The sequence below is a fragment of the Humulus lupulus genome, chromosome 5 (genome assembly GCF_963169125.1).
Source record: "Humulus lupulus chromosome 5, drHumLupu1.1, whole genome shotgun sequence".
Lineage (NCBI taxonomy): Eukaryota > Viridiplantae > Streptophyta > Magnoliopsida > Rosales > Cannabaceae > Humulus > Humulus lupulus.
Genome location: NC_084797.1, coordinates 170,104,460 through 170,128,577, shown reverse-complemented (window position 1 = coordinate 170,128,577; position 24,118 = coordinate 170,104,460). Strand labels below are relative to the sequence as shown.

General features: G+C 46.6%; 1 protein-coding gene across 1 annotated transcript; it reads left to right on the top strand.

Moving 5' to 3' along the window:
• The first annotated feature begins 1,466 nt into the window (after window positions 1-1,466).
• On the top strand, window positions 1,467-17,617 carry LOC133779678 (putative glucan endo-1,3-beta-glucosidase GVI). The gene is made up of 3 exons (XM_062219610.1): window positions 1,467-1,712; window positions 16,392-16,497; window positions 16,638-17,617. Exons 1-3 carry the CDS (start codon window positions 1,467-1,469, stop codon window positions 17,615-17,617), a joined length of 1,332 nt encoding a protein of 443 aa, XP_062075594.1.
• The last annotated feature ends 6,501 nt before the right edge of the window (window positions 17,618-24,118 follow it).

The following is a 24,118-nucleotide window of genomic DNA, read 5'->3' as shown; positions in this document are numbered from 1 at the left end:
CAAGAGTCCCTTTCAGGAGTACCCAACCTTTCACATTCAGTATCACATTACAAATAGATAAACATTATATATTATATCGTAAAGCTGAAGGCAAAGAGAACATATTTTCACTTACCCCGAATGGCAAGCAGGAACTGTCCCATTGTATTTTGTGGTCCCTGGTTCAATTCTCCTCATCAAGAAATTTATCTGATCCATAATATTTGCTGATGGAAGAGTTACCATCTTCATGTTTGTCATGAGCCTCTGAAGGGTTGTATTTGTCCTCGAAACGTGACAGAGGCTCTGAACTGTGATTCTCATATTGCAAACTCCCTAACTATTCTCTCATCCTCGCTCTCTGCAAATCTAAATCCAAGTAATACCCAGCATTGAGAAAGAAAGTATAAACAATATCAGTAGAAACAAACACATACCCAATTGCAGAAACTTAACAATTGTTTTATTCAAAGGATCAAAATCAAACCTTTCCTACGTAATTGTGAGCCCTAATTTGACCCCATTTGTAATAAATCTCAATAGGTATTATATAGGGTACTTAATCTTTGCCATGAAGTTTAAGCTTATAAAGTTTATTACTTTAGCCATGGAAGAAGTTGATTACTCAATATACATGCTTCATTGTAGTGATTATCTTAACAATTCGAAAATTAAAAACAGAGAGAGAGAGAGAGATAAAAACCTGAAGCAGGAGCATTAGGGAGGCTCAAGAAACCATAGGAAGCTATGGAGGAAAGAGAGTGGAGATGTGTATGTGATTAATTGATGAGACGAGCCAAGCCATCTCCGTACAATACAAGAGCTCGGCTTGGTTTGTCCGCCATTGTTGTTCTTCTGGTATTTGGGTTTGTCCCTTTTGAGATTGAGAGAGTGGGAGAGAAAAAGTGGACTGATTCGGTGAATTGTAGTGAGAGAGAGAGAGAGTGACAAAAAAATATTATTTTATCAAATTATTTATATATGATAATTTATAAAATTGTGTTTTTTTTAGGAAAAAAAATAATTAATTTTGTGAGATAAATATTAGGGAGAAGATTGAGAAATATAAGTTACTTTTTTAAATATGATTATTCTAAACTATATTTAAAATTTATTTTATTTTATTTTATATTTAAAAAAAAATCATTAGAATTCATTATTTTCCATCTGAACTGTGATTCCCAAGTCTACGAGGGCACTCGCTTGACCGGACATGTCTTGGACTTCTGGAACAGTACTCTCTATCGTGTTTATACCTACTCACACTTATATGTTCCTCAGAGAGTTCATGGTTATCATGATGGCCTCTTCTTGGTTGCTGATATTGTTTTACCAAAGGACCCTTAGAAGTTGTAGCTTGAGTCCTATAATCAGAGTGCAATTGTTGCTGGTAGTAATTTGGGCTATCTTCACCTGTGAAGAGTCATAGAAGCTTTTTTTAGGCATGTCACCATATGTGGTCGTGTCAGACACATAAGGTGGTTTAAATGGAAATGTATCCTCTCCTCCAGATTCCTTCTCAAAGCACCCAATGCCTCCAGCTTTTTCATATATCAAATCCAAGTCCAAGCAATATTTTCACGAGTCCAGTTGGTTGTTCCATTTCATTTGTTTCAGTTTCCACTGGGAAAAAGTCTGATGATGTTAGAGAGATTATTGACTTCTCTAAAGAAGTAGCAAAAGCAATTAAACAATTAGATTCCTACATTTTGGCTTACAGAAACATTATAAAGGTTAGTGAGATTTCTTTTCATATAGTAATAGCATAATAAAATTAGATGAGTAATCTTGCAAAAATTAAAAAAAAAAACTATATTAGTTTAAACAAACAAAACAAATAGAGAGAAAACTAATTCTTATTTACATAAACATAGAATACTAAATTCAAAGGTAAGTGTTATCCCCATTTCCTGTGAGGATTTTGGGCCTCGCCCCGGCCCACGGTCAGGGGACCAGCTCGGCGTTTGGGCCTTGTCCGGGGACTCTAGACTGGGCCTGCATAGATGGGTCCGGGACTCTCCTCCGGGTTCATCTTCAGCTTGAACGGTCCCGGCGGTGTCCGAAGTGCCCGACCGTCGTGGCCATCGCGTCCCTGTCCCGGGCCTGGTAGGGTCTGGGCTCAAAGTAAACGTAGCGGGCCAAAGGTAAACGAACCTGGACCGCTTCATCCCCAGGCTACGGCCCTGGCGTCCAGGATACTAAAACCGCCTCATTTCGCGTGAGCGTTGTCCCCCCACTTTTCGCCTGCAGAAAGGATCACCTTAGGATTGTCTGCTGGTATGTCAGGACTGCGCAGCCAAGTACTCTGACCGGTCTTGTCTCCTGAATCGGCCTCGTGACTCGAAGTGGTCAGAGCCAAAGTGCCGTTTTGTCGGGAGAATGCTTGCGTCTCAGGGCAACTAGTTGGGCCTTAGCTGGTTTGGGGTTGGTGTATTGTATATCTTTTTAGCTTGGGCCTCCACTAGAAAGGCCCACTTGTGCACATTCCTCTGATGGGTCCGGGTCGGATCCGGCCCAAACCTGATGTCCCCCTCGGCCTATAAATATAAGTTGTAAAACAACGTAGAAAAGGGTAGAAGGCAGAAACTCTGTTCAGATATAAGTAGAAAACTCCATTGTAAAAGCTTATCCTAGCTCTAATACAGATTTATATATGGACTCGTGGACTAAGGCTAGTTAACGCCCCAACCACGTAAAAACCTTGTGTCGATCTTCCATTTTCATTATTATTATTAGTAAATATCCTTCATTAAGATAGTTGCCGAAAATCTCGGTAAACAGTTTGGTGCTTTCATTGAGAGCTGAAGGAAGCTAGCGCCAACGTCAGGCCTTTACTACGATGGTGAACACGCGTCACACCACCTTCGACCCTACCAACCCAGAGCAGGGCAACGGAGACCCACTGCGTTCTCAGCAAATCCCTCAAGACCTGCCTGAAGACGTGCCTCCTCAGACCTCCCACCAAGGTGAGTCGCAAGACTACGAAGGCGAGGCAGAGTACGAAGTAGAAAACGAAGAAGAGTACTACGAGGAGAACGAGGGGGAATATCACGATGAAGCTGCGGACCCCGGGGTCCCTCTCGACGATCAGCAAGACTCGGAGGTGACTAGACTGAGGCAGCAGATCCTGGATCAGGAAGCCAGGATAGCCGAGCAAGCGGAGGCGCACCGCCGGGTACAAGAGTCTCTGCGAGCCCTGCAAGCACTAATGGCCACGCAAGGCCCGGCGGCCAACCCTGCAGTTGGCCCGCACCCAGAAATGCAACAACCCACTCCCCAAGCGCAAGCTGGGGGCCCCAGGGGTGCCAGCCCGATCCGTTTCCCTGAGTCTCCCCCCGACATGGCTCCGAAAGTCCCGGACAAGGAGCGACGGACGACTCAGAAAAAGACTACCCCCGTCAGTAAAGCCGGGGCACGTTCACGGCCACTACCTAGGAAAGAGAAGGTGCGCCCTGTCCCAGGACGAGGCCACCCAATCGATCCGCAGGGGGTACGGCCGCAGGACGGTCAGCCCCGGCCCGCCCCAAGGGCGAACGGGGGGGGGGGGGGGAAGTCTTTGCACCCGAGTGCCTCGGTCAACAAGAACCATCGGGAACGATCCCGCCGCGAGGATCGTGACGCTCTCAGCTCCGGGGACGACACTTCCCGGGTAGATTTACGTGACGGACTGAATGCCCGGAAAGAGCGGGCCCGCAAACAAAAAATCCTTCCTTGAAACGGCGACCTCAGGAACGACATAAACGACAGGCGGAAAGAGAGAATCCCCCTGGAGGATAGCGCGGCCAGGCGGCTCATGGAGCAAATGGCCGCATTAAAAAAGGTCACCGACCGCTTGGTCCGCAAGCAGGAAGGCGCGGACACTAACTCTGACGAAGAGGATAAAGAGCCGTGCGCGAGACATATCCTGGACGCCGTATTGCCCAAGGGGTTCAAGATGCCAAGCCTCGCCGCCTACACTGGAAGCACAGATCCTAGGGATCATCTGTCCCGGTACAACCGACTCATGACCGTGGCTCACGTCAGCGACGACGGCAAATGCCTCTGCTTCTCCATCATGTTGGGCGGTCCTGCCGAAGAGTGGTGGAAACGGCTTAAGCCGGGATCCATCCAAACATGGTCCGGGCTGCAGTCGGCTTTCCGAAAACAATTCATGGCCGCCATGAGGATGGACATGCAAATCAGCTCCCTCGCCAATATTAAACAAATGCCCGCGGAAACATTGAGGGCCTACATCCAGCGCTTCACTGAAGAGGCCTCCAAGACAAAGGTCGATGACGGACAGCGCCTGGTGGCACTACAGTCTGGAATCCGGGTCGGGTCCCCACTCTGGGACGACATGCAGCGCAGTAAAGCTGCCTCTCTAGAAGAATTTATTAGGAGGGCCCAAGGATTCATCAACTGGGAGGAGGCTCAGATCCAGGCCTTTGGATGGCCCTCGGCTCCACATCCAGTCCCTCAGACGATTCCAGGAGGTGCGGGACATTTCCCCGCGCAGTCCTACGCAACGGCCCCCATTGTCCCGGGGGCGATTGTCGCGCCCGGCGTTAGTTACACGCCTACGGTGTACGGTCCTGCCGCTTCAGGATATGCCCCGGCCCAATCAACGCATTTCTCTGGATATGGTGTCGCGCCAGCAGGGCATAGTATGGCCCCCGTCGTGGCCCAGTAATCGCAGACCGGAGTAACCGAGGCAAGCGTGAATCCCCACCGGGGTAAGCGGGCCGGCAAAGGCCAGAACCGGCCAGAGTTGGCCAAAAAGGGTAAGAGGGGCTATGAGCCCCAATATTCGGAATACACTAACTTGGTGGACACCCGGGAAAACATCTACCTAGCTACAGAAAGAGCGATCCACTACCGAAAACCTAGCCCCATGTTTAGGGGGGGAGAAATCCCAGAGATACCAGCAAACGGTGCGCCTATCACAAAGATGTGGGCCACACCACCGATGAGTGTCGGCAGCTCAAAGATGAGATTGAAAACCTCATCAAGCTGGGGCACCTCCATCAGTGGGTAAGAATGTCCGTGGGTGTCCCACGCATGTCAGCAAGCCCCGGGCAGTCTACGGCGCCGGTAACGACTCGCGCATACCCGCCCCAGGGAGGGTATGCGCCGGGACTCCCAGCGCAGGCCCCTCAGGGGGCCACCACCACGCAGGCCCCCGGTCCTGGAATGCCCTATCCTTCCGGGGCAGCACCCCCTCGAGTGGATGGGCACGTGTCGACCATATCAGGTGGACCCCACCTAGGAGGACCTTCGAAGAATGATCAAAAGCGCTATCTGAGCGAGCTGGACCATGACCAGGAGGTTTGCGCCCTTGTCTAGGCCCCGACTCAACGTCCTAAACTGATGGACCTCCCCATCACGTTCATGGAAGACGACGCCCGCAACGTCCATTTCCCGCACCACGACCCGCTGGTCATAGATGCTCAAATTGCCAACAAGATGGTATCCCGAGTGTTGGTGGATGACGGAAGCTCCGTCAACTTATTGTTCAAACCCGCCTTTGCCGCCATTGGCCTGACGGAGGATTATCTGGCGTCCTGCCCAACCCAAATCTACGGCTTCAACGGAGATGCGCTCCTCCCCATGGGAAAGGTCCAGCTGCCCGTGACTCTGGGGGGCGAGTTGCAGCACTCGTTCAAGTTCTGCACCTTTGTGGTGGTGGATTTCCCGACCGCTTACAACGTCATCTTTGGCCGGCCCGTCCTGGTCCAGTTCGGGGCCATCACCTCCATCCGCCATCTATGCATGAAGTTCCCGTGCAGCAACGGAGGGATAGGGACGGTCTGCGGAGACCAGAAAAGCGCGCGGAAGTGTTACCATATCTCTGCCCGTCCCGTTTATATGGTCCGGGATAATCCCGTCGAGCCGGTACTCCGCCCGGCCGAGCAAGCTGTCCAGGACAAGGACGATCTGGACCCACGGTTGGGAGATGAGCGCGCCCTTGAGCCAATGGACGAAATAGAAGAGGTATGCATCAGCGACTCCGACCCTACCAGGGTCATCCAAGTGGGAAAGAGCCTGCCGGAAGACATTCGGGCCGCCATTATCGCCCAAGTCAAGGAAAACCAGGATCTTCTGGCATGGTCCCACTCCGATATGACCGGAATCGACCGTAATATCATATGCCACGCGTTAAGTATTGACCCAAACGCGACCCCGGTCCGCCAGAAGCGCAGACCTTTGGGGACGGAAAGGGCCGAGGCCCTCAAACTGGAGGTAGAGAAGTTGTCTTCCATTAACTTCATCCGCGAAGCCGTATACCCCGTATGGCTGGCCAACCCGGTCTTGGTGCCGAAACCTAACGGGACCTGGAGGACCTGCATCGACTTCACGGACCTCAACAAAGCATGTCCAAAGGACTGTTTCCCGCTCCCCCGGATAGACCAAATGGTGGATGCTACGTCCGGCTACGAGATCTTGAGTTTCATGGACGCCTACTCGGGCTACAACCAGATCTCCATGCACGTGGCGGATCAGGAGCACACCAGTTTCCAAACGGACAAGGGCATCTACTGCTATGTCGTCATGCCTTTCGGACTCAAGAATGCCGGAGCAACTTACCAGAGGCTCGTCAATTGAATGTTTAGGGCCCAGCTGGGGCGAAACATGGAAGTATACATCGACGATATGCTGGTCAAGTCCAAGACGTCGCGGGAACATTCGAACGATTTGGCGGAGGCTTTCGCAGTTATCCGAAAATACGGAATGAAGCTGAACCCTAAGAAGTGCACCTTCGGCGTCGCATCCGGGAAGTTCCTGGGCTTCATAGTGAGTTCCCGAGGAATCGAAGCCAACCCTGAGAAGATCAAGGCCCTGATCAACATGGCCTCTCCCCGGAAGCACAAAGACGTTCAAAGCCTGACGGGGCGAGTGGCCGCCCTGAGCCGTTTTGTCTCTAAGGCCACGGACAAGTGCATCCCTTTTTTCAACGTCCTCCGGGGAAGCCAGCGGTTCGAATGGTCACCCGAATGCGAAGAAGCCTTCCAGAATCTGAAGGAGCACTTGGCCAAGGCCCCCATCCTGGCGAAGCCAGTCGAAGGAGAGCCCTTGTACTTATACCTGGCCGTGACCGAGCACGCCATCAGCGCTGTGTTGGTGCGTGAAGAGGAAAGGACTCAACTCCCGGTGTACTACGTGAGCAAGCGGTTACTAGACGCCGAATCTAGGTACCCACTGATCGAAAAGCTGACTTTCTGCCTGCTGATGGCATCCCGGAAGCTTCGACCTTACTTCCAGGCCCACACGATAAAAGTCTTAACCAACCACCCCCTGCGGCAGGTGTTGCAGAAACCTGAGTCGTCGGGCAGACTCCTGAAATGGGCAATGGAGCTGAGCCAATTTGATATATATTACACCCCCCGGGTGTCCATTAAGGGACAGGCCCTGGCCGATTTCATCGTCGAATGTTCCGGGATCACCCCAGAAGAGAGTATCCCCACGGCCTCCACTGCTCCCGTTTGGAAAATCTTCGTGGACGGAGCCTCGAACGAAAACGGGGCCGGCGCCGAGATCATCTTGGTGTCCCCGCAGGGGCACCAGCTACAAAACGCCCTCCGTTTCCAGTTCAAAGCGTCGAACAACGAGGCGGAGCATGAGGCTGTCATAGCCGGCCTACGTCTGGCCCGAGAAGTAGGGGCGGCGAACCTCGAAATATACAGCGATTCTCAGCTGGTAGTCAGACAAATTTCGGGGGAGTATCAGACCAAGGGAGAGCGAATGGCAGCATACGTGACCCAAACGAGGGAGATGCTCCAGACGTTCGCGGCGCATTCCATCCGCCAAATTCCCCGAGAGAAGAACGTGTTCGCGGACACATTAGCGAAGCTGGCAACCGACGCAGAGGCCGAGTTGGCCGGGCTGGTCCCCGTCAACCATCTCCCCATCCCAAGCATTGGGATTCCTACCGTTCATACCGTCGATCACTCCAATTCCTGGATGGGGCCATTGATCCGCTACCTGTCCACCGGGGAGGTTCCGAACGAGCGAGTCGCGGCCAGGAAGCTCCTGTACCAGGCCCATCGATACGTAATGATGGACGAGAAACTCTATTCCCGGGGACTGTCTATGCCTTACCTCACGTGCGCGTCCGGGACTGAGCTGGGCGCCATCATGCATGAGGTCCACGAAGGCTTTTGCGGAGATCACACAGCCGGGCCCAGTTTGTCCAAGAAGATTTTGCGCAAAGGATACGTCTGGCCCACCATGAAGAAAGACTGCATAGACTATGTCCGCAAGTGTGAACAGTGCCAGAGGTACGCGAAGATCCCTCGGGCCCCCCCAACAGAGATAACCTTGATGAACAGTCCCTGGCCCTTTGCAGTGTGGGGGATCGATCTTGTGGGATCTCTCCCGACCGGGAAGGGAGGGGTAAAATATGCCATTGTGGCGGTAGACTATTTCACAAAATGGGTCGAGGCGGAGCCCATGAACACGATCACGTCCAAGAAGGCCCTAGATTTCGTTGTCAACAGCATAGTGTGTCGATATGGCCTACCCTACAAAATCGTGTCCGACAACGGGAAGCAATTTGACAGCTTCCACTTCACGGATTTTTGCGAAAGACACGGTATAGTGAAGAGTTTCTCGGCAGTCGCCAGACCGCAAGCGAACGGGCAGGCCGAAGCCGTGAACAAAATCCTAAAAGGGACGCTAAAGAAAAAGCTCCAGGCCTGTAAGAGCAAATGGCCCGAGGAACTCCCACGCGTATTGTGGGCCTACCGGACGACCGAAAGGACGTCAACCGGGCACACCCCCTACTCAATGGTTTATGGATGCGAAGCTGTCATCCCAATTGAAATGACCGTTCCGTCCCATCGACGCAACACGTACGATCCTGCCCAGAACCACGCCTTGCTCCAGGAATTGCTGGATCTTATCGAGGAGATCCGGGAGGAATCGCAAGTGCAGTTGAAGATGTACCAGGGCAAGATCGCGCGGCATTTCAACTCCAAAGTCAAGAACCGCAAGTTCGAAACCGGTGATCTAGTCCTGCGGAGGGTCTTCCCTGCCACTCAGGATCCGGGGGTAGGGGTTCTGGACCCTAATTGGGAAGGGCCGTATGAGATCCAGCACGAGGTTTGCCCCGGAACGTACCGCTTGAAGCGGCTCGATGGTTCCGAGGTTCCGCGAGCCTGGAATGCGGAGCATCTCCGCAAATACTACCAGTAGTCCTAGGACTTGTCCCAGTTTAGTATTTACGTTGTAAGCAATGTACGCCTCAGGGCTAATTCCCTTTTTAACAATGAAAACGACGTGTAAAGAAACGTATGCCTCAGGGCGAATTCCTTTCCCAAGTGACCCCAGATCCGTCTCCGCTCACTTGCGGGGGGTATCATCCCAGGCACATTCGAAAAAGAGGACCGAGCCCAAGGCTCGTCCCACCCCGGACGAACGATGTCCGGGGGTATATAATAAAAGGGACCGAGCCCAAGGCCGGTCCCACCCCGGACGAACGATGTCCGAGGGTATATAAAAGGGACCGAGCCCAAGGCCGGTCCCACCCCGGACGAACGATGTCCGGAGGTATATAAAAGGGACCGAGCCCAAGGCTCGTCCCGCCCCGGACGAAACGATGTCCGGGGATATTAAGAAAGGGACCGAGCCCAAGGCCGGTCCCACCCCGGACGAACGATGTCCGGAGGTATATAAAAGGGACCGAGCCCAAGGCTCATCCCGCCCCGGACGAAGCGATGTCCGGGGATATTAAGAAAGGGACCGAGCCCAAGGCCGGTCCCACCCCGGACGAATGATGTCCGGGGGTATATAAAAGGGACCGAGCCCAAGGCTCGTCCCGCCCCGGACGAAGCGATGTCCGGTGATATTAAGAAAGGGACCGAGCCCAAGGCCGGTCCCACCCCGGACGAACGATGTCTGGGGGTATATAAAAGGGACCGAGCCCAGGGCTCATCCTGCCCCGGACGAAACGATGTCCGGGGATATTAAGAAAGGGACCGAGCCCAAGGCCAGTCCCACCCCGGACGAACGATGTCCGGGGGTATATCAAAGGGACCGAGTTTAAGGCTCGTCCCACCCAGGACGAAAACGATGTCCGGGAATGTTAAGATAGGGACCGAGCCGAAGGCCGGTCCCACCCCGGACGGACGACGTCCGGGGGTATATAATTAAAGGGGACCAAGCCCAAGGCTCGTCCACCCCGGACGAACGAGGTCCACACCAAGGCTAGAAACTTGGAAAATTTAGTTGGGCCTGGCCCCGGCCGTTGGAACCAGGACTAGAACCCCTTGCAATCAGTTAGTCGCGGCAACAAATCGAAATCTCCACTAAACAATGGAAGAAAGTTTTCTTAAAAGACAAGAGAATTGCAAGGTTTTAAGTTTAATTACAAGCCAAAAAATAACAAAAGTACAAGGCCTAGGCACGGGCCTACAACGCATCCGCCCGCAGGTCCGCATCCTCCCTCTCCTTGGCCTCGTATTCGGCACGCTTCGATTGCGGGTCAGGGAAGACGAGGAGGTTCATGTTCTTATCCTTGCACCAGGCCATATAGATGGCCTCGTCAAAGGTAACATCCACCAAGTTATCGGCCTCCTCCTTCTCCTGGCGGGTCGTCTCATGCGCCGCCTTCTCCTGATGCAGGGAGTCGCCCAATTCGCAGACTCGGGCTTTCAGGGCCCGGATCTCCTCCTGGTCCAGGGCAGACTGTGCCGCGGCCGTCGCCAAGAGCGTCGCCCTTTCATCAGCGATTCTTGTCTTCCGGGACAGCTCCTCTTCCATCCCAGCCTTGGCGCGGCCAATCTCCTCATGCTCCGCCTTCAGCCGGGCCACTTCTTCCTGGAGATGGGTCGTTTCCCGGCTCAAGGTCTCCTTGACGGCCTCCCTCTGGTTCACGGCCGCCTCCAGCTCCAGCTTGGCCGTCTCCATCTTTATGGCAAGCTCGGCTACTAAGTCGGCGCTCCTTTGAGATAACAAGTCAACCTGGAGCAGAAAAAAGTTAGAAAAAGAAATCACCACCAACAAATGACTAAGGAACATGAGATGAAAATTACCGCGGTGGCCTGGTGGCGGAGAGCCTGAGAGATAAACAGCACGTCCGGATTGGCTATCGTGGCGTACCTCTTCAGCTGGAGGTTGGACATAGTGCTCTCGACCTGATCAAGCAGGTCAGCAGCCATGGGGGCAATGTCCTGGCCCAGCATGGGGCGGAAGCCCGCCTCGGCAGCTAGCCGATCCACGATCGGCTGAGGAGCGCTGAACTCGGCCGGACGATCCGAAAACTCAACCTGACGACGGATCGTCAGGGCCTTGTAAGCATCGTCCCTCCAGCATCGGCCGTTCTCCCAGGTCCGGTTGACCAGCCGGGACTGCTTGTCCTGCAGAGCGGACTCCCCCTCCTCGAGGAGAGTTGGGCGGAGGGGGAGGACTGGCGGAGCAGGGATCTCCTTCGTGGTTAGCCGACTCTCCCCATGCGACTCCTCGGCTGTTCCCGACAGTGTTGTCCGGGGCCTCTTCCCGCGTTCGCCTTCCTGGGCGTCGTCTTCCGGGCCCCTCTTTCCTGAGCTCCGGCTTACGGCGTCGCCCGCCTCCAAGTCAATCACCGGGGGCCGGTCCGAAGGGACGTCTGCGGTCGGCTCCACGGCCCGGAAGGGGACCACTGCCAGGGCCTCGCCGGGACAAGGCACCGACCCGGGCGTTTCACTGGTGGGAGGGTCTCCGGGCCGGCCACGACGTTTGATCTCCTGGCCGCCTTCTTTGCCGACCTTTCCTTGATGAGCCTCCTCATCTCGCTGGCCGGGTTAGACATATCAGAATCCTCTGCAAAAGTACAGGAGAAAGGAGTTAGTATAATAAGCCAGACATGAAAACACAGCAGTAATAAAGAATAGCCCGGGACGAACCCTCATCTAAGCCCCGGGCGATACTCAATTCCCTTAAAGCGAATGAGTGTATCCGGTCTCCTACGTCATCCGGGGTTAGAAACCCCCCATACTGGAGGAACCCGGGCATGAACATTAGCATCCCTGATCCTACAGGGACGGGGGATGAAGGCCTCATCTCCCCATCAGCCCCAAACGCGGGGTCCGGCGGCTCTAGCCTATCCCTAGCTAAGTCCCCGACTTGGGGAGCATAAGTTAAGATTAAAGGGGAGTTACCTCGCCCCGATACACTAGCCCCGGGAGTCCCGACGTTTGGTAGGGCGTCTTCAAAAAGCTCCTCCAGCTCTTCCGAGTTGGCCTCTTCCGCCGGAAGTTGATTCTTCTTACGCTGGGCCGCCGTGGCCCGCGCCGCTCTCACCACCTCGGCAATGTGGTCGAGGGCCAATTGCTCCCAGACCTCGTTATCCCTCTCGCATGGGATGCCCCGGAAACTCGGGACGACGATGGTCTGAGTGGCCGCCAGCAACCCTATCAGCCGGAGGTTTTTATCATTGACATAGCCCCCGACGTCCAGCTCCTCCGCGGCCAGCTTGGCGTAGAACCTCCTCCTTTCCAGGAGAAACTTGGTAAGGGGGGTTTGAATGAAGGGACCTGCGACCCGGAAGATACGATAAGAGGAGGAAGCAAAAGATGAATAAAATAGAGGGTCCGGGAGAATACTTACCCACTCGCTGGAAGTCTAGCAGCAGCGTGGGGTTCTTGTCAATAAGGAACCCAGATGTCATGAACCAGTAATGCCTGACATCCGGAGGGTGCTTCCAAGTGCTGGTAGGAGCAGGGTAGCCACTCCGTGGCTGCAGCCTGTAAAAGCCATCCAAGCTCTTGTTTTTAACACTGACTTGCGGCACCAACTTGTAAAAGTACAAGACTTCCGCCGGAGTGGGCTCCGCGATCTCTTTCGTGACACAGAACACTTTCCACCCAGCAAGCAGACGGTACGCTTGCGGCAGCAGTTGGAAAGGTGCGATCCCCACGTACGTCAGGAACCGCACGAAGTAGGCATGAAGCGGGAGCGTAGCTCCCGCGCTAATGTGTCCGGCGCTCCAAGCCCCGAATCCATCCACGGACGTATGCGCCCATTCCTCTAGCCTAGCCATGCGGTTGTGGAAGAGGCCCGGAGTCGATTCGATGCCCAACTTCGTCTCCAGGAGCAGCATCATCCGGTAGTTCCGGAACAAGTTAGGCGTCTCGTCCATTTCCCACCTGTTGCCTGTGGGCGTCTTGGATCCGAGATCGACCACAGAGGCCCTATCGACCTCTTCTTCGGAATGGAGTGTAACACCCATGGCCATGATTGACGATCTGGGAACATAGAAAGAAAGACCAAGCAGTCAGTACCTAAACCCAAAAAAGTCGGTCAAGGTACAGGGAGCCTCCTAAGGACTGCTTGGAGTCCCGTCGGACCAGGCCCGGGAACCCAAAAAGCCCCGGGACCCTGATCGGGAGAGAAGGTTACTAAGGTCCACCCCTTGTCCGGGAAGCATCCGAGCACGGTGCAACCCAAAACAGGAAGCCTTCCTAGCAAATTCTAAAGCACAGAGCCTAAGTGCATGCGTCTAGAGAGCCTAAATTCACAAAGTTGACAATAGAATTAAAAAATACTTACTGTGTGGTGTTGACGGTTGAGGCTGGCGGTCGTCCGATCGTAAGGACGGCAAGACCTCGTTCTTGAAGTGGCATAACCGGTGCAGCAGTTCGTCGGCGGGACAAATCCGAGAAGCGCCGTCAGGTTGCAGAACGAAGGTTGAGGCCCTGGGAAACAGGCGGTGGCGCAGAACTAGCAAACGGCGGAGTATTTCGTCGGCGAGGTCGGACATGCAAAGCTCTAGCGAGAGTTCTGGTTTTTCTTTTTCTCAAGCTGGTTCGGAAATGGAAAAGTACCGAATGTTTGTCCTCAGAGAGTCTTTATATCAGCCCCCAAATCCTGGCCCCCGATCCAACGGTCAGATGCCTCTTCATCTGACGACCGAGGATCGCGCAGAGGACATTTATGAGCCCTTTTGGTCTGGATCCTCAGCACCTCTAATCCGACGGTCCAGGAGTAGCGGAGGCCAAAGGACGCCCCATCCTACGGTCCACCCCATTCCAAGGACATTAATGATGACTCTCCCCGTGCGGATGGGATGCCTCGTGACGTGTGCTGACACCCTAGCCTAGGCCTAGCAGACTTTAGGAGGCCTAGGCGACTCTTCGAGGCCCTTGCAGCAGTCACGCGGCGACACGTGTGTCACTATTCTTGAAGCAGGCCAAGGGTAAACGTCCCCGGAGTACGGCGAACGGTCCGGGCTGAGTAACCTGCCACTGCCACGGCCTTTCCGCCGAGCCTCCTGGCCCCGACAGGAATTGGGGAGGCAACTTGGCAAGAACTGCGAGGGTGGTTCAACCCTCCTCCCGGCTATCCCGGGTGAAGGCTTAGGGGGTAAATGTTATCCCCATTTCCTGTGAGGATTTTGGGCCTCGCCCCGGCCCACGGTCAGGGGACCAGCTCGGCGTTTGGGCCTTGTCCGGGGACTCTGGACTGGGCCTGCATAGATGGGTCCGGGACTCTCCTCCGGGTTCATCTTCAGCTTGAACGGTCCCGGCGGTGTCCGAAGTGCCCGGCCGTCGTGGCCATCGCGTCCCTGTCCCGGGCCTGGTAGGGTCCGGGCTTGAAGTAAACGTAGCGGGCCATAGGTAAACGAACCTGGACCGCTTCATCCCTAGGCTACGGCCCTGGCGTCCAGGAAACTAAAACCGCCTCATTTCGCGTGAGTGTTGTCCCCCCCACTTTTCGCCTGCAGAAAGGATCACCTTGGGATTGTCTGCTGGCATGTCAGGACTGCGCAGCCAAGTACTCTGACCGGTCTTGTCTCCTGAATCGGCCTCGTGACTCGAAGTGGTCAGAGCCACAGTGCCGTTTTGTCGGGAGAATGCTTGCGTCTCAGGGCAACTAGTTGGGCCTTAGCTGGTTTGGGGTTGGTGTATTGTATATCTTTTTAGCTTGGGCCTCCACTAGAAAGGCCCACTTGTGCACATTCCTCTGATGGGTCCGGGTCGGATCCGGCCCAAACCTGATGTCCCCCTCGGCCTATAAATATAAGTTGTAAAACAACGTAGAAAAAGGTAGAAGGCAGAAACTCTGTTCAAATATAAGTAGAAAACTCCATTGTAAAAGCTTATCCTAGCTCTAATACAGATTTATATATGGACTCGTGGACTAAGGCTAGTTAACGCCCCAACCACGTAAAAACCTTGTGTCGATCTTCCATTTTCATTATTATTATTAGTAAATATCCTTCATTAAGATAGTTGCCGAAAATCTCGGTAAACAGTAAGAGTTACATCTCATAATATATTTTACAAAATTACAATCATCAATTTAGAAAACGTAATACTCATGCATTGAACTATTTTTCTGAATAATTCTGAAAAATTTACATAACATAAATTAAAATCTCCATGGGTTGATCAATTTATTTAATATTATTAAAATTTACTTTATTTTTTTAATAATTAAAATTCTATTACTTGGTCTAAGTAGTAAATTAGGAGTAAGAATTTTAAACCAGTTAAGAAAAACTTTTAATGCTGGTAAAGAATATGATGTGGCTAGACATTCATATAGTATTAGAGGAGACCACTCTTTATTTTTACTAAAATCGAAAATAAAATTAGAAATGAATTACCCATAGGCTCAGCATCATCCAAACAACCATTTTAAATTAAATAATTGTTAGTTGTGCTTTTTAAAGTTAGTTACTTATAAATATTTTTAAAAAATAATTTTTATAAATTACTAATATCATTATTATCAAACACAGTCTAATTTTTATAGATATAACTTTGAGACGGTGAGACATACATGGTAGTTGAGGATTGGTTTCCATATTAGAATAATATGTAGATTGTAGATTTGATTCTTATTACTTTCATAGTTGGAGAAGGTGATGAACAGATAGGGCAAAGCTGTCCTGTGTGTTTGGAGGAATTTGAAGTGGGAACGAGCTATACACATATACCACAATGTTTACATTTGTTTCATGTCAACTGTATTGTTAACTAGCTTCGTCGAAATCCTTCTTGCCCAATTTGTCGAGCTCAATTATTTCATTTAAGTTGGTTTTAACCAATTATATGTATAATATATTATATCGAGAAGCCCTGGATATAAAATATAACGTGCATTGCACACGTATTTTATACCTAGTACATACATAAACACATTCCAATCCATTCCGTCTGGCTTAGTAATTATAAGAAGAGCTTCTCTCAATATTTTCCTTTTACTATTCGAAAAGGTGTATCTGCCAAAGCTTTCAATCCCTCACGATATATTCTAAGTAATCATCATAGACATCAATAAAGTTTAGTTCTATATTCTCTGTTCATTAAATATATATTATTTATTTCCAAATAATTATATATTTAGTTTGTCTTGCATGTAGTCTTTTAGTGATTTTAGCTCTTTTGGTGGGAGGGAACCATATTCTTAATTTCTAGCTCTATTTGATTAATCTATTTTGATCCGAAATTCAGAGAGACAACAACATGGGAAAAGCCTCGAATAACTTCTCCTTTCTGAATCTACTTTTTTCCATTATTTTCATTGCTAAACGTTTGGACTTGTTCATCAGAAAAGCAGGTACGTACACCGTTTTTCTTTTTTTTTTTCTATTCTATTATACATATAAAATCAATCTTGAACGCCAAATAAGAACATAATTAACGATCTTATATATATGACTTTAATTTTTATTTTAATGTATATAAATATTTATACAGAAGCTGGAGCTATAGGAGTGAACTATGGAATGCTAGGGAACAATCTACCACCGCCAAACGACGTCGTTGCACTCCTAAAATCTAAAAACATCACAAAAGCTCGCCTATTCAATCCCAATATAGAAGCCCTCCAAGCTTTACAAAACTCCAGCATTGAAGTAATCCTCGGAACCCTAAACCAAGATCTCCAACCACTCTCCACCAGCACATCATTCGCCTGGAATTGGGTTCAAACCAATGTACTCCCACTCGCCAAAACTGTCCAATTCCGATGCATATCGGCCGGAAATGAAGTCATCCCTAGCGACATGCAAAACTACGTACTACCAGCCATGCAAAACCTAAAAACAGCACTGGACCAAGCCCTAGCCGCCGGCTTACTATTCAGGCGAATCCCGGTGACCACGGCGGTAGCGACTTCAATGCTCGGAGTATCTTATCCTCCTTCCATGGGACAATTCTCCGATGAAGCGGCATCCGTGATGGGACCAATCGCCATTTTCTTGGCCACAACACAAAGCCCTCTTTTGCTCAACGTCTACCCTTACTTTGCATACGTGAGCAATCCAGTTAATATCTCTTTGCCCTATGCCTTGTTCACATCTAGTACAGTTGTGGTGAGAGACGGAGCTCACGAGTACAGAAACCTGTTCGATGCCATGGTTGACGCCACATATTCAGCGCTGGAGAGGAGCGGTGGGGGCGGCGAATCTGTTGAGATTGTTGCCTCGGAGAGCGGTTGGCCGTCCGGAGGGAATGCTGGCGATGTGTATGCAACCATTGCGAATGCGGAGACTTATAACAACAATCTGATTAGTCATGTTACTGGGGACACTGGGACGCCCAAGAGGCCCGGCAAGAGTATTGAGACTTATGTTTTTGCTATGTTTAATGAGAATCTTAAGCCTGGAGGGACTGAGCAGAACTTTGGGCTGTTTTATCCGAACCAGATGGAGGTTTACCCTGTTAATTTCATTTAAGTTATACAATATTTTTCTTCAAATTTTTGTCATATTAGTAGTTTTATTAGGTTATTAATAATACTATTATGACATTTTGTGGAAGAACGATTATTTTGTCTCTATATATATAATTATGTAATTTGTTATCCTCATGTTTTATCAATAGTACTAAATATTGTTGCTCTTGATTTTTATTTTTATTTCTGCGGAGAGTTACTTTGTTTTTATCTTTATATCTCTTGTAATTGTATTGGAACTAAAAGTAGTACACTAATCGATATAAAATCCAGTACTACATATAAGATGATGTTATGGGTAATATAAATGTGACTCTATAACATGATCGATGATTCTGGTATCTATCATGATAAAGCATATGTATAACATAGCGAAACCGTTGATGAAGATTGAAATAATTTTCAGAGGTTTTGGGCCTAATTTATACATTAAAATTATATTCTTTAATTTTCAATAATAATAATTATTTTTGTACGGCCGGCCCCATCGAGCTTCGGCACAGAAGATAAATACGACAAAGGGAAATTGTCAAACCGGGGTCGGGGTGTTTTGTTTTGGACACATCAGATTACTTTTCACAACAGTACTTTTTATTTTTTCTATTTAGTCTTTTATTGTAACATAGATTTTATCAATGTATTTATTTACTCCGAAAATAGTTGACTTAATTGTACAAGATATATAATGGGAGGTTGAGATTAAATACATATAAATTAAGATTATTCCAATTATTATATATATATATATATATAAAAACTAAGTAAAAGCAAGAATGTACTAATTTATTTTTATTATATTTTTAATTGTTATTTAAATTTTAAATAAATAAACAATCTCATATATTATATAATATCTTTTATATAAAAAATGTGTAAATAACAGAAATGAGTGGTGTTAACGGTTTTTTATTTTTTATTTTTGCGTTAAGTTTAACGGAATATTCTTATATTTAACTGTAAATTGTAAACATGACTTAAACTTAAATAAATAAATAATTAAATAAATTAAAATATGATATTTTTGAGATATTTTACAATCATAATTATTTAAAACTAATAAAATATATATTTAATAACTTAAATAAAATTTAATTAAACTTAATATTATATTGAACATATAATATATAATATTTTATTGTCCGTGCTAAATTCAAAAATTAGAACAAACATTGCTTAAACAAAAATAAATAAATAAATAAATTAATAAAAATATAATATTTTAAAGATATTTTATGATAATTTAAATAATTAAATCATATTTATTTAAAAATAAAAAATGCATAAATATATATATATTTTTTATCTTATAAATTTGTGTGGTAATTTGTTTTTTATTAAGTGATTGAAACTATTTTTCTTCATCAAATTCACCAAAGGACATTGTGAGATACATAAGAAACTAAAAATAGTTGATGCATGTATACTACTATCTACACCATGACTTTTTCTATTCTTATTTTATTTCAATTATTAATTTCTTTTTAAATATTATTGTATTTTATATATATATGTCATGTAGTCATGTAAATATATATAAATATAAATATATGTCAGCGTTGTGTAAATGTCATATATGTAGAGATTATTGATATAAATATTTATATATACTATAGAACTATAATTCATTTGATTATATATATATATATTTTAAAAATAGTAAACCAATTTTTTTTAAATTATAGACAATTTTTACAACTTTAAAACTAAGCAAACATGCATTGGACGTTGCTTCTACCTAGTAATAACATAAACTTATTAAAAAAAATTAAGCCAAATGATTGTTTATAATTTAAAAAAATATATATGATAATTTTATTTATTTTTTTAAAAAAAAATCGTTAAACCAAGAATCCGTTAAATACACATTTTTTGCAAATAAAAGATATGGTGCATTATACTTTCAAAGTAAATTATTTGATGTTGTTTATAAATTTGAAATTTAGTATTCATAATAATTTAAATTTTAGTAACTTTTATGTTATAATTTATATATTATGTGTATCTAGTTTTAAAATTAAATATTTTTTTTTCTATTTTTCTTTTTTAAAAAATATCCAATATAATAAAATATTCAAAAATTCTAAATCAAAAATATGAATTCAAAAGGTTTGTTTGTTCAAAATTTAATTATTTAATTTTTTTTTTAAAAGTCAACAAAAAGTTATATAAAAATATCTATATATTATTTAGTTAAAGGCTAGAGCAATTAAAATAAGTAATATCTTATTAAAAAAAATAAATGACAAAATAAGAAATATTTATATTTATGTATTATGTCACTATTACATATATGTTTAGATAACCAAAATACATTAAATAACAAAATAAATAATTAATAAAAGAAAGAAAAGAATAAATTTAAGCACATAATTGGTTATAGCTTTGAAACATAATTGATAAAATAATTTAAATACTTGGGATATTGGCTGCATAAATACTTAAATTCATGCTTTTGTTGCACTTAAATACCTAACTTATTTTTTGACTGCATAAATACCTAACGTTTATTTTTTGTTGCAACCGTTACTTTTTCACGTTAAGTGAAAAATACTAAACTTTTTTAAATACGGATGTTGACGGCATAAATACCTAAGTTTATATAACTGTTACACTTAAATACTTAACTTTTAATTTTTGTAGCATAAATATTAAAAAAAGTTTAGTTTTAAAAAAATATTTATTATTTATGCTACAAATATTAAAAGTTAGGTATTTAAGTGCAACAATTATATAAATTTATGTATTTATGTCGCCAATATCTCTAATTATAAAGTTTGGTATTTGCCTGTTATCCCCATTTCCTATCGTGGGCCCGGGACGATTGTAACGCCCTGGATAGCCAAGACCGTTACACTATGTGTTTATAAAGTGCCAGACTTGCTAATCAAGTCATTTAATTAAAATCGTGTTATAGAAACTATAAAGGAGCTAGGGTTAAAAGTGCTTTGGTCTCAAAAGCCACATTTTCATTAAGAAGCATCATCTGTTTATACGGAATCCCAAAAATATTAAGTTTAAAGACCGATTACAAAAGACACAAGGTTTATATACAATATCAGGCCATATTAAGGCAAAACAGATAGTTAGGCAATCCCTGACCCACTCCTCGACCATGGCGGTCGAACAGCTGGCTATGTACATTCCACCTCGGAGCTCTCCATCTCAGGCTTGGTCCAATCTGCCTTTGCCTTTACCTGCACCACGTAGCACCCGTGAACCAAGGCCCAGCAAGAAAACACAACAGCAGAGCATAAGCAATCAACAGACATATCAATATCTCACATTGCTTCACATAATCTCAACCATATAGTCATTCAGCATAATCATTTCATATCAATTCATATCATACATCACTGCACAAATGATAACTAGGGCTAGCGCTCACAGGCTGCTCCCTCCGTTATCCCACTGACTCCGGCCCGCTTAAACCGAGCTCAGTGAATATTAAGCTGTCCTTGTCTACCAGTGGCCAAGCCGTGCCCTGTGCGCGAATATAATGTACGTCACTCTTAGGCCGCTTTTACATGTCCCATGGCGTAATACCATCATTGACACGATGCAAGTATCGGGAGCACTTAGTCCCATCACAAACATATAACCGGGTGTAGTTCTCTTACCTTTCAATTACTAGCTTTGATCCCTCGACTCCTTGAGCACGATCCCCCTCGAGCCCTAGCGCTCACCTAAACATAATCATGGGCCAAAGTCATTATCAATCCTCAAGTTCAAAACCTAGCCTCGGGGCCAAGCCCGAGCCCCCGGGAAGTCCTAGTTCCACCAAACAAGGTGGTGGAATCAAACCCCAAACCCTAGGTCAAAAGCCCTTGCAAATAACCCTAAAATCCCCTTCAGAAGGCATGGGAGGGCGCTACAGTGCTACAAACAGAAGCAAAACCCCATCAGCAAACTTGGCCTAGCGCTACAACGCCCAAAGGCTAGCGCTGTAGCGCTAGTCACAGACAAACCAACATCAGTTTTCCCTTCCTGCGTTTTCCTCGAACCAACCTCAACCAAAACTCTTCCAAACCTTTCCCAAACTCAAAAACAACCTTATAACCATGCTCCACTCATCCCAAGCACCCCAAATACCTAGAACTCAAGCACATGCATCCCTAAACCCAAGATTCACCATAGCTACTCCTAAACACTAAAACTTAGCAGAAACCAGTTGAACAACAAAGTTGGAGTTTAGAACTTATACCTTTGGTGGAATTTCGACCTCAAGTTTCCTCTAGACTTCCTTGGCTTGCTCCTCCTCAGCCTTAAGCCTGAATTCCCCAAAGTTCCATCCAATTCAACTTAAACACCATAACTCAAAAACCAGAAACAGAAACTGAAGAACTCTAAAGTCTTACCTCAAGTGCTGATGAATCCTTGCTAAACCTCTGCCAATTTCTCAATCCTAGATTAGGATATTTGATGCTTAGTTTATCCCAACTCTCCTCTGAGCCTTACTCCAGAAATCCTCAAGAAACAGATGAAGGAAGTATAAACCGACTTAGAGAACTCTCTCTGTTTTCTCTCTTTCTTTTCCCTTCCTTTTCCTTCTTTTTCAGACTTCTACCCTTCTCTACACTTCCCACTAACATAAAGCCTTGGTAATACTTAACTCTTGTAAGCCAAATGACTATTATGCCCTCCCTATTAAGTCTAAACCCTTTAATCCACTTAAGGGCATTTTAGTAATTTTACCCAATTCCCGCTAACTCCTCGAGTGTCTCTAATATTTCTCGCTTAACTCCTGATACCTAACTAATCACCAGCAATATTCCTCAATATCAAAATAGACCCCAACATATTTACTAAATTCCCATTTATACCCTTAAGCTCACCCCGAGCCGGGTATAAATCCCCGCCATGACTTTTCCGCTACTTTGCTCACTAGGATCGTCTCGAGTCACAGATCACAGATATATCCACATAATAATGTGGTCTCGACAATTATCACATATATTAATACAGTTATGCCCATAATAGCCAAAATTACGATTATGCCCTTCTAACCTAATTAGGGCCTACATGCATACTAATACACATAGTCATGCATCTCAAATACTCAAATAGTCATATAACATGCTTTAAATCATAATCATGCATCTTGATCATTAAAACCACACATAATTCCCATTATGCACTCCAAGCACACTAATCAAGGTCCTTAAGCCTTATTAGCAAATTTGGGTCGTTACAACTTTCCCCTCCTAATGAGAATTTCATCCTCGAAATTTACCTGAACAACTCGGGATACTAATCCCGCATAGCTATCTCAAGCTCCCAGGTCACCTCTTCGACCTTACTATTCCTCCACAGCACTTTCACCAGAGGAATCGTCTTATTCCGCAATACTTTATCTTTTCGATCCAAGATCTGAATTGGTTGCTCTTCATAAGCCAAATCTGCTTGTAACTCCAAATCTTCATATCTCAACACATGGGTCACATCTGAGACATACTTCCAAAGCATGGAGACATGGAACACGTCATGAACTCTAGACAACGATGGCGGCAAAGCTAACATGTAAGCCACCTGACCAATCCTTTCCAGGATCTCGAATGGTCCGATGAATCTAGGGCTTAGCTTGCCCTTCTTTCCAAACCTCCTCACCCCTCGCAATGGTGAAACTCGGAGAAAGACGTGGTCCCCAACCTGGAACTCCACGTCCCTACGCTTAGGATCAGCGTAGCATTTCTGTCTACTCTGAGATGCGAGCATCCTAGCCCGGATCTTCTCTATGGCCTCACTTGTCTTCTGAACCATATCTGGCCCCAAATATCTCCTCTCACCCATCTCATCCCCAATGAATGGGTGATCTACACTTCTTCCCATATAACATCTCATAGGGAGCCACTCCAATCGTTGACTGATAACTATTGTTATACGAAAATTCAATCAACGGAAGGTACTTAGTCAATGAACCCTCAAAATCAATCACACATGCCCTGAGCATATCCTCCAATACCTGGATCGTCCTCTCAGACTGTCCATCAGTCTAAGGATGAAAGGCTGTACTGAACTTTAACTGAGTCCCCAAAGCTCTCTGCAAACCACCCCAAAACTTGGAAGTGAAAATAGGATCCCGGTCTGATACTATAGACTCAGGAACCCCATGGAGACGTACGATCTCCCTCACATATAACTCATCATACTGATCCACAGTATATGTCGACCTCACCGGAAGGAAATGAGCTGACTTGGTGTATCTATCTACTATCACCCACACCGAGTCATAAAGTCCTACTGTCCTGGGTAAACCTCCCACAAAATCCATGGTAATGTCCTCCCATTTCCATTCAGCAATGCCTAAAGGCTGAAGCAACCCTGCTGGTCGCTGATGCTCAGCTTTCACCTGCTGACAAGTTAGGCATCTGGAAACGTACTCTACCACATCCTTCTTCATTCCGGGCCACCAATACAAAGTCCGCAGATCCTGATACATCTTCGTGGTACCCGGATGAAGTGAGTACGGCGTCGTATGAGACTCATCTAGTATCTCTCGTCTGAT